This window comes from Schistocerca gregaria, chromosome 1 (assembly GCF_023897955.1).
Source record: "Schistocerca gregaria isolate iqSchGreg1 chromosome 1, iqSchGreg1.2, whole genome shotgun sequence".
NCBI classification, from domain to species: domain Eukaryota; kingdom Metazoa; phylum Arthropoda; class Insecta; order Orthoptera; family Acrididae; genus Schistocerca; species Schistocerca gregaria.
This window is the reverse complement of record NC_064920.1, coordinates 502,813,330-502,823,754: the sequence shown is the minus strand read 5'-3', so window position 1 is coordinate 502,823,754 and position 10,425 is coordinate 502,813,330. Positions and strand designations below refer to the sequence as shown.

The 10,425-nt window shown below is 41.4% G+C and overlaps 1 protein-coding gene across 1 annotated transcript; it reads right to left on the bottom strand.

The window, feature by feature from the left end:
• Positions 1–1,012: 1,012 nt before the first annotated feature.
• Positions 1,013–2,649, bottom strand: LOC126355240 (glucose dehydrogenase [FAD, quinone]-like). The gene has a single exon (XM_050005555.1). It carries the CDS (start codon positions 2,647–2,649, stop codon positions 1,216–1,218), a length of 1,434 nt encoding a protein of 477 aa, XP_049861512.1. The 3' UTR covers positions 1,013–1,215.
• Positions 2,650–10,425: the final 7,776 nt, after the last annotated feature.

The following is a 10,425-nucleotide window of genomic DNA, read 5'->3' as shown; positions in this document are numbered from 1 at the left end:
GCCAGACTGGGCACTCTGGAAGTGATCTAGTTATCAAACACTGGGCTCAAGACTTGACCAGTTTTAAAGGTAGAAAAGTGCAAGTGAACACTGGAGTACAGTAAACTCTCGATTATCTACGATCTATCTCTTCCACATTTTTTCTGCTGATAATTTTTCTTTAACCCGAGAGTGGTCACGGGTGAGCAATAATCTCACGTTAAAACACTAGTGTAGTAAACGATGTGCTATTCGCACACTGTAAGCGCTGGACTGTAGTTGCAGAAGGTAGTCGCTGGTTTCTGTTAGTTCCGAACGTCACAAAAGCGAAAACGTGTTGTGTTAACGATAGAGCGCAAACTGGAAATAATACACAAATTCGTAGAAGGCAGTATTGGTACACGAAATTTGCGGCTGAAGCTACAATTCGTGATATTTGGAAAAACAAAGACAACGTAATTCAATTTCTTAGCAGTTCTGACTCATCTAAAGGTTTGTCAAAGCAGAAGGCTACCAAAATGTCTACATTATTGTTGCAGATTACCTGTGGAATTCGATTGGCCACAGTTTTCAGGTACGCAGATAATCAAAAATTTGTTGCCAAGCACTTTTCTCATACTACACTTACGTGTTACAAAATTTCTACTAATAAATTATTGTAAATTGTTATTAATTGCGTGTAATCTATCATTCAGACGAAGGTGTTGTCCAGCCCTATTTGGCCATGTGATGACGCTGTCTAGCTGTCATGTGGAAGCAAGTCATCTCATATTAGCAACTGCTTTCGGTGGTAAGGGGTACTCTTCCTGCCACATTACAGTGTTTAATGCCAAGTACATTTGGTGAACACACCAGTGTAGTAGCACTGAGAATAAGTCGTCGGTACAAGATAACAATATAGCCAGTTCTGCACATCTTTTTATGTATTAGGATTAATCATAAGACTAATTTTGTACGAACAGGCGTCCAGAAAGGAAAAGGAGAAAGTGTTCTCAGCAGTAGCGCAGTATTAACTGTCTGTTGGGAACGGCAGAATAACAGTTTTTTAATGATAGAAACATAATACAAGCTACCACCAATTAATGTGTGACAGTGGAGGGTACTCCCCACGCTTTAACTACCAAAGTCGAAATTCGGGAGTGGTACATTCCTATTCAGTAAGCATCATACATTGCAAATATCCTAGATCTGATTATTGAGCCACTATTACCACTGTCTACAGAAGAAACTGATCACTTAGACATAAGCCTCGCTGTATTGTCGCCGCCAGTGCTGGGTCACCATGTGGGCGCATTTCTCGCCTATCATTATGGACGGTACGTTGGTGTTGGAGTGCACAATGAGTGGCATGATGGATGCATCGGCTACCCGCAAGTTGCGCACCCCATGGACGCGAAGTTGGGAATCGACGACTGCGTCAGAGTCGCTAGCTGGCCCCATCTTGGCAGTGCCAACCGGGTGAAGTGGGAGAAGTAGGTGGTGTGCGACACATTGCCAATAGTCCCAGGTCAGTGGCTGCTGGCCGGCGCATGCCCCCAGTGGCAGGTCGCGTACTGAGTAGCGCGCAGTATGCATTGGCCCCGTCTTGCCCAACCGATGTGCTACCTCCACACCAGCCAAAAGGTTGTCCAGATCGCGTGGATCCTGGAAATAGCCAGGTTCGATAGCGGGCGGGACCTTGGGTCCTGCATTCCTGAGTCTGACACGGCCACGACTGTGTGGTGCCAGCAGTGTTGGCAAAACCAGGAGCGCTTCCTCATCATCCAGCATCTCCTTCAGTGCCTCTGTTGCTTCCCGGTCATAGTTGAAAATGTTGGCAATCACGCTGGCCAGTGATTTCTGCGCCTTCAGAAAATACAACAAAATGTCCGGTAGCCCTGGGATGTGATGAGACATTTTATCCGTCTGCACGAATCCCAAGTAGCTGCTCATTCCTGTAGTTGATAAAGGTCCAGTCCTGTTTGTCAGGTACTCAAAGGCGTCTTCCTCTGCCGATTTGGCCTGTACGGGCTTCCTAGTATAATACAACCCTGTATATGGAATGTGTAACTGCAAATTGTGACCGACCTTAGAGTCTTTCACTACCATTATTCCAATGTCTTCTAGATGCTCCTTTGGCCCAATACCAGAATGCATCAGGATGTATGGTGAGTTGATAGTTCCTGCTGACAGAATTACCTCCTTTGTTGCCTTGATTTGCATCAATTTACCATTTTTCAAATACTGCACTCCATCAGCTGTCATGGTTGTGGTATTGATGAGTACCTTCGTTACATAGCCAAACTTCACCACGTGCATGTTGTTTCTGTCCTTGGCTGGGGCGAGGTAGCCAAGAGCTGCATTCCACCTCGAACCATTCTTGATGGTGCAGTGAATCTGTCCAAAGCCCAGGTTTGGCTCAGCACTGAAATCTTCAATGATGGTGTAGCCAAGTTGTTTTGCAGCTGCCTCCACAACCTGATGTCCAGGGTCTAGCATAGCTGGTTTGGCAGCATGGATGGGTCCACCACGCCCATGTACCACTTCTGTGTGTGGTCTCCTCTTCAGATCCTCCTCATCAAAGTCTTCCAGCTTCTTGAAGAATGGGAGGACGTCCTGATAGGACCAGCCGTCATTGCCCAGAGCAGCCCAGCTGTCATAGTCTTGTGGGCTGCCTCGGATGTAAATCATAGCATTGATCACGCTGGAGCCGCCCAGCACCTTGCCACAGGGCCATGAACACTGTCCACCGACATGGGACAGACAAGTGCGTCCATCAGGCTCTGTCAAGTATGACCAGTCTACCTGCAGATGTACAAACAACAATCATTAGCTGTGTTGGGAAACTGGTATCTTGTGACTGATATATTAAATGTTATATGTATGCATTTAAGCCAGTCGCGCTATTTGGCATTTATTAATCTTATATCATTACTTAACCAACAACACGATTTCATGCCACTATCAGACCCCAAGCCATACAAATCTCTTAAGTGTTTCTTATGTTATTAAGCATGTTAACTAAGTTATCACTTGTTTTTTCAGTTGCCAGGATTACATCATGTCTAAAAGTTAATCGTGCCTACACAGAAATGGAAAAGCAGTTCATGACGTATGTGTTGCCAAGAAGATGTTCTGATGTCTAAATATTTGTTGACACTTTTGTGCTGTTGTCTTGCTGCATGCATGTTCACTGATTGCTTGAAGGTCAACTGCCTATCATCATTTTTATAGATAGAATTTTTCTGACATGTTTCATGTGTCACTTCCCACAAGGTTTTTATCACAAAAGAATCAATATGCTGCATGAAGAAAAATATAACACTCTCAGAAACTTCCCCCAGACTTTCAAGTCTTTGCTAAAACTGAAGTAGTCTAGACAATATACAATTTACTTATACATATTACACCAAACGATCAACAGAACATCTGTTCTTTTTTATATGTATTCATGTGTCGGCTATTTCGTTAAAAATTACGCCATTCTTTAACTATGCTCCTTATCTTAAGCATACCTTTGTATATAATAACATATATAAGGGCAAGAGGCATGTTGTTACATTTCTGTACTGTTCGTTATGCAAGTGCAATGTATGTGAAGCATCTCTATCGGTCTAAAACATATTGCAGGCCCAAAACACTTTCAGAGTAGTTAACGCTTATATAGTGATCATACTGTGTTTATACTTTGATATTTTGGGAAAATCTGATCTACTAATCTTTCATAAGGAAGAGATGTACACTGATAGACTATGTAGAGTGAAACAAGATTTAAAGCAGTGCTGAAAGGTGTTACAAGAACTGGGACAGATGTTCAACACTGTAGCGTTCAGTGGCAGTGGATGCACATGCTGTAGTCAGCTGCATAGTTCATTCAGAAATACTTACACACGAGCATATCGCTTTGGGAAGGATCAAATCATACAATTTTCCCTCATACATTTAAAGAGACACATTTTCTCGACTTAATGAAGAGTTAGTTAGTTAGTTATATATCCCATAAAACATTTGAACTATTGTTCTATCGAAATGATGTGGCATGAGTCAGTTTAACAGACACATATACACAGTTAATGCTAACATTAAAGAACACATTATTTATAATTCTATGCATGTAATTACACTTAAAAACTACTTTTTTATAGTCAGCTATTATTTTAAACAAACATTCATCCAGAGAATAAAAGGAGTTGTCCAAGAGAAATGATTTTAGGCTAGATTTATAACTTCCTTTGCTGTCTGTTAGAGATTTTGTGTTATTGGGCAAATGATGAAAAATATTTTTGTTGCTATATACTGAACTACTTTCTTAGCCACTGACAGATGTATTAATGGGTGATAAAGGTCGTTTCTCCTTCTAATGTTGTAGGCATGGACATCACTATTCTTCTCAAACTACAAGTAGTGGAACAACAAGGATATCACCCTACTCTCCATTGTTGACAATTTTTTTCAAGGTAGTGGATCCAAGATGGCGGCGATAGGAATGGCAATGTCGCAATGACGTCATGACAGGAAGTTCAAATTTTGATGGGGAAAAAGGTCCCTTGATCTACCTGCAATAATCTAAGGAAATGGCGGGAAAAAAGGTCACTTGGGCTACCTCTACTAAAGCAAGTCGTCCGACCGCCACGACTTCCTAGAAATTGGTGGGGAAATGACTTAGACTATGCTGGGCTGCTGGATAGGATGGACATAAGTCTTTAATTTGCATGCAGTGTTTATTTAAACAATTTGAGGCAGTAGCTCCATCCACTGTGTTCACCATGAGGTCTGGAGTCCAACTGTCCTTGTACACAGTACTGCCACCAGAGGGCACTGTCATCCCTTCTGTGATGTAAACCAAGATGGCGGTCTGGGGGGGGGGGGGTGGCGGGAAAAGGACTCAGCCTGTGCTGGGCTGCTGGAGAGAGGAAGGAGTGTACTTTATTTATTTAGGGATGGATTTCACTTAGTACAAAACGATCTCCCCGACATGCTTGGAGTCACGCTACATACCCTACAGACCTGCAAACTACTCGTAAATTATCGAAATAATGCAGCACACTGATGTACAGACACGTAAACAACTCGTAAATTACCGAAATAATGCATTACACATCCTACAGAGCTACAAACTACTCTTAGGTAACCGAAACAATGCATGTAAAACGCTCTGCAGACACGCTATTTGTCAAAATAATGCATTGCACAGTCTACAGATACGAAAACAACTCGAAAATTGACAAAATAATGCATGTAGAACGCTCTGCAGACATGCTTGCTAATTGTAAACTGTCGAAATAATTCAGTTCATAGCCTACAGACCTGCAAAGTACTCGTAAATCACTGAAGTAATGCAGTACACTTATGTCTACACTCGTATACAACTCGCAAATTGTAAAAAATAATGCATGTAAAAGGCTCTGCGAAGAAGCTCATAACACTTAAACAGCCGAAAATAATGCAGTGCACAAACACTAATTGCATATTAAAAACACATTCGAACTATTGTCAACCGAAATGTATCAGAGGCTCCAACGCAAGCACGTGACGACACTGCCGACCCCGCACTGGTGATTTGTTGGGTCATCCGCCGGAAAGACGAATGCAGGGGTGCGAGCTATTGCTCTCATGCCTCTGCCAGATACAGCCAGTAGGTGAAAGTCGCGTCTATTTTCGGGTGTAATACTGACATCACATGTCTATGTAAATAAGAGCCAAGTCACCCTGAGGACGTTCACGTGTTTGCCGTTGCTGGTGTGATGCCTGTCTCCCTGCTGTCCAGCAAAGACCTAATAGTTAGCAATTATTGCTGAACGACTCACCAACGTAGGCACAGATAAAAGGTTCTCAATATTATACTGACGTCACAGGTCGCGCTACAGAAATCTGTTGCAATGCTTCCCAGAATAGCACACGATGCATTGTTCCTAGCAATCCTAATGGGACATGTGAGGCGCCTCTGGCTGCCTACGTTTTTACTGTTACTGACGTCTACCTGCAAGTTCAGCTTAAAGTGAGAGACGTCTGCATAGCGGCTCACTAGCACAGGTGCAACTGAAAGGTTCTCAGTATTATACTGATGTCACATGTCTATGTAAATAAAAGCCAGGTCTACCTACTGGAAATAGTAAAGTGTTACAGCAATAGTTAACGGTCACTTTTGTAGCAGATTTCATGATGTCTCAGGTTGTCTCTATGGATATTCTTGTCCTAACAGGAGCTGCTTTCGAAAATAGCCCAGAATAACACCGATTGCATTCTTCCTTATGGTCCTAACGAGGCAACCCATGTGTCACCTGTTACCTTTCCTGGAAATCGCGAAGTCCTGCTTTCAACATACATCTCAAAAATAGTAAACGTTCACGCCACTATGTAGAGGATCCTACGTCTCAGCACAAAGGATGTCTTGCGAATGAATGGAGCATTGTCAGTGGCTCTTACTTAATTTACCCACCAAATTACTGATGCTGCCGGTGTGAAAGCACTGTCCACCGTTTTCTTTCATTCTGCAGGCGAGACTTTCAGTGGCAAAACTATTTTGTACAGATCGCCATATTGCAGTGGCAGTTAAACCCTGCAAAAGTGACCTACAGATCGTCAAATATAGAAAGGCACTCACTCAATTACGCTGCTCTGCCAATGAGAACGGACCTTGAATATTAGAGCATGAAACCGATCTCCAACCCAGCAATATTTCACCGTGTACCACATCGATGTAGTAAACATACAATTCGTATCCTGCACCGTACAAAATTACCCATTTTGCATCATGCATATAGCTATCGACGGCCAGACACTTGTACGTATACTGCAAAGACAGACAGAAGAAGCACATGCATCATACATATATTTCTCGCTGAACTAGACATTTCCCTTGAGGTTGCGCAGTCATCTAACGCAGCCAATGGCCACACATCATCTGTTCCTGATGCATGACCAGATCGCCCTGAGTGGAGCAAAGTCACTCTCATAACTGTTTAGAAAGTTGGAGTCGGTTCCTGTCAGCACAGAGGCGTTACTGTATCTGGCTCCGACCTGATTGCTTGCTAACTTTCCACAGCCATCTCCAGAAACTGTGATTACATGAACATATGTAATTTCACATGGTCTTCCCAGAATATCAAGCCATTTTCACGAGACTCTCGTATATATACCGCGAAGGCTGTTGTACAAAGGCTGGGTCAGTTCCCCTTGGCACAAAGGCATCACTATTTCTGGTCCCGACCTGCATACTTGCTTGTTTTCCACACCAATCTCCAGACTCTGGGATTACAAGAACACATGTATTTTCACATAGTTTGCAAGAATATTATACCATTCACGCGATACTTCTCAATACAAAGCACATAGCGAATTGCATGCATAGCAGTATCACGAATGCAACATAATTCCGAAGATGTAGACTGGAAATTATTTCTCTAGAAACACGACACCTTAGCGAGGTGTAGCTTGCTGTAAACCACTGAGTAACAAGAAACGTATCTCTACTGCGAAGACTTTTACATTTTGCTTGTTGTTGTGGTCTCAGTCCAGAGACTCGCTTGATGCAGCTCTAGATGCTACTCTATCCTGTGCAAGCCAATTCATCTCCCAGTACCTACTGCATCCTACATCCTTCTGAATCTGCTTAGTGTATTGGTCTCCCTCTACGATTTTTACCCTCCACAATTCCTTTTATTCCCTGGACGAATGTTTGTTTAAAAATATGGCTGCCTTTAAAAACAGTAGTTTTTGAGTGTAATTACATGCATAGAATTATAAATAATGTGTTCATTAATGTTTGTATTAATTGTGTACATGTATGTGTTAAACTGACTCATGCCACATCATTTCGATAGAGGAATAGTTCAAATGTTTTATGGGCTATGTAAGTAACTCTCCATTAAGTCCAGATAATGTGTGTCTTTAAATACATGAGGGAAATTGGTGATCCCTTGATCCCTCAGAACATGTCCTGCCAACTGATCCCTTCTTCTAGTCAAGTTGTGCCACAAATTTCTCTTCTCCCCAGTTGTGTTCAATAGCTCCTCATTAGTTATGTGGGCTACCCAACTAATCTTCAGCATTCTTCTGAAGCACCACATTCTCTTCTTGACTAACCTATTTATAGGCCATGTTTCACTTCGATACATTGCTACACTACATACAAATACTTTCAGAAACGACTTCCTGACATTTAAATCTATACTCGATGTTAACAAATTTCTCTTCTTCATAAACGCTTTCCTTGTCATTGCCAGTCTACATTTTATACCCCCTCTACTTTGACCATCATCAGTTATTTTGCTCCCCAAACAGCAAAACTCCTTTACTACTTTAAGTGTCTCATTTCCTAATCTAATTCCCTCAGCATTACCCGATTTAATTCGACTACATTCCATGATCCTCGTTTTGCTTTTGTTGATGTTTATCTTATATCCTCCTTTCAAGGCAATATCCATTCCGTTCAACTGCTCTTCCAAGTCCTTTGCTGTCTCTGACAGAATTACACTGGCAGACCTCAAAGTTTTTATTTCTTCTCCATTTATTTTAATTCCTACTCCAAATTTTCCTTTTGTTTCCTTTACTTCTTGACCCGATTGAGGTGGCACAGTGGATAGCACGTTTGAGTCACATTATGGAGGACGACAATTCAAACCTGCATCCAGCCATCCTGATTTAGGTTTTCCATGATTCCCATAAAATGCTTCAGCAAATGTCAGGATGGATCCTTTGAAAGGGCATGGCCGACTTTCTTCCCCATCCTTCCTTAATCCGCTGGCACTGATGACCTCCATGTTTGGTCCCCTCCTCCAAATCAACCAACCAAGAATAATTAAAGAAGTAAATTATAAAAGCAGACTAAAATCTAGGTATGTAATCTGCTATCCTTCTGACATGTCACAAATGGATGCTGAAGCCTTAATGAGTTGTGTAGTTGGCTGTTCAGAAGAACTGAAAACTGTTAACTGCCTGAACTTACACTTACAGTTAAAACTCGAGATTAAACTTCTTAAACAGTTAAATATGTACGAAATTTAAGAAATATACTACTATGAAGACACAGGAAAAACTACTTATGTAAGCTGCCACTGTGGAGATTTGTAACAGACGACAGCAGGGGCTCTTAAAACACTACAGTATTTTTTGTAGTGAGCAAGTAACATCGTATCTTGATTAATATGGCCTTTATATAAATTTTGTTGTTCCATTTACATAAGATTTTAATTCTCTTAGTTATACATACCTTACTTGTTTTTTATGGATTTCTGAATTGTTTTTCAGAAAAGCTATTTTCAGATATTTACACAAATTTAGTACGGCATAAATTGGATCTATTATTAGCATCTCTTTCTATATACACCTCATTCCATACCTCGACCTTTAACTTACGACACAGACATTGTACCTTATTCTCATTAATAGGCCTCATTGTTTTGTATCAACATGCCTCAGAGCTGTAAGGTGTGGTACTGCTTATTTCCATTAATTGTGCATCACTATTAGACACTCTCTTAACAGTTGCATACACATTAATTGTTTCAGCCTGAGAACTGTCTATAAAAATGTTATCAATCAAGGTCATACTATCTTACTGCAGACGAGTTGGAAAATTAACTGTTGAAATTAGATCGAAACACGTAAATAATGATACAGATCATATTCTGCCTGTACCTTTTAAGAAACTTACATTGAAATCTCCACGAAGTACAAAATATTTCTCCTTTTCTGACAGCTCGCTTAATAATGCATCTAGATTTCTCATATGTAGCTGAAAGTTTTCTACAGTGGATATGTAGGCTGTTACAATTTCCAGAGAAGTATTCTGTCATAACAATTCACTTGCACACACTTTTGGTTTCTGATACACATGAAATAATTTTTTTTAATTTTTTGATGAGGGAAACTTTTAGATAGGTTACAGCTTCTATGTCCATGTTAATTCTACGCAAAATGATGCTAGTCTACAATCCTTGATATTGAACTTCTCCATCTCTGCATTTAGTATTTATGTGGTGAACAGAGAGTCACAGAACAATAATTGGGCAAATAGACCACCACCCCTCTCTGCATTGTTGATAGATTCATTCAATTTGGCGGATCCAAGATGGCGGCAACAGATGTGGCAACGTCACAGTGACATCATGGCAGGAAATTCAAATTTTGGCGGGAAAATAGGTCGCTTGGGTTACCTCCACTAACCTAACTCCAGCAACCTCCCTAGCCCTCCCTCCCCCCTCCATCCACAAGCATCATGGATCTGCTGGACTGCTGGGCAGGATGGATGTAAGTCTTTATTTCGTATACATTGTGTATTTAAACAATTTGAGTTGTCCATCCACTGTGTTCAACATGAGGTTCAGACACCACCTGACCTAGTTCAAAGCACCACTACCAGAGAGCGCCATTGTCCTTCCCCACCCGTCCTGTGACATAACAAATGACAGCAGGATGTGCAAAAATGGTGGGAAATTCGTTCAGTCGGTGTAGCTGCTGGACTGC

What these genes read in the sequence shown, in the direction of transcription:
- LOC126355240 (XM_050005555.1), bottom strand. Translation starts at nt 2,649, where the DNA reads ATGATTTACATCCGAGGCAGCCCACAAGACTATGACAGCTGGGCTGCT.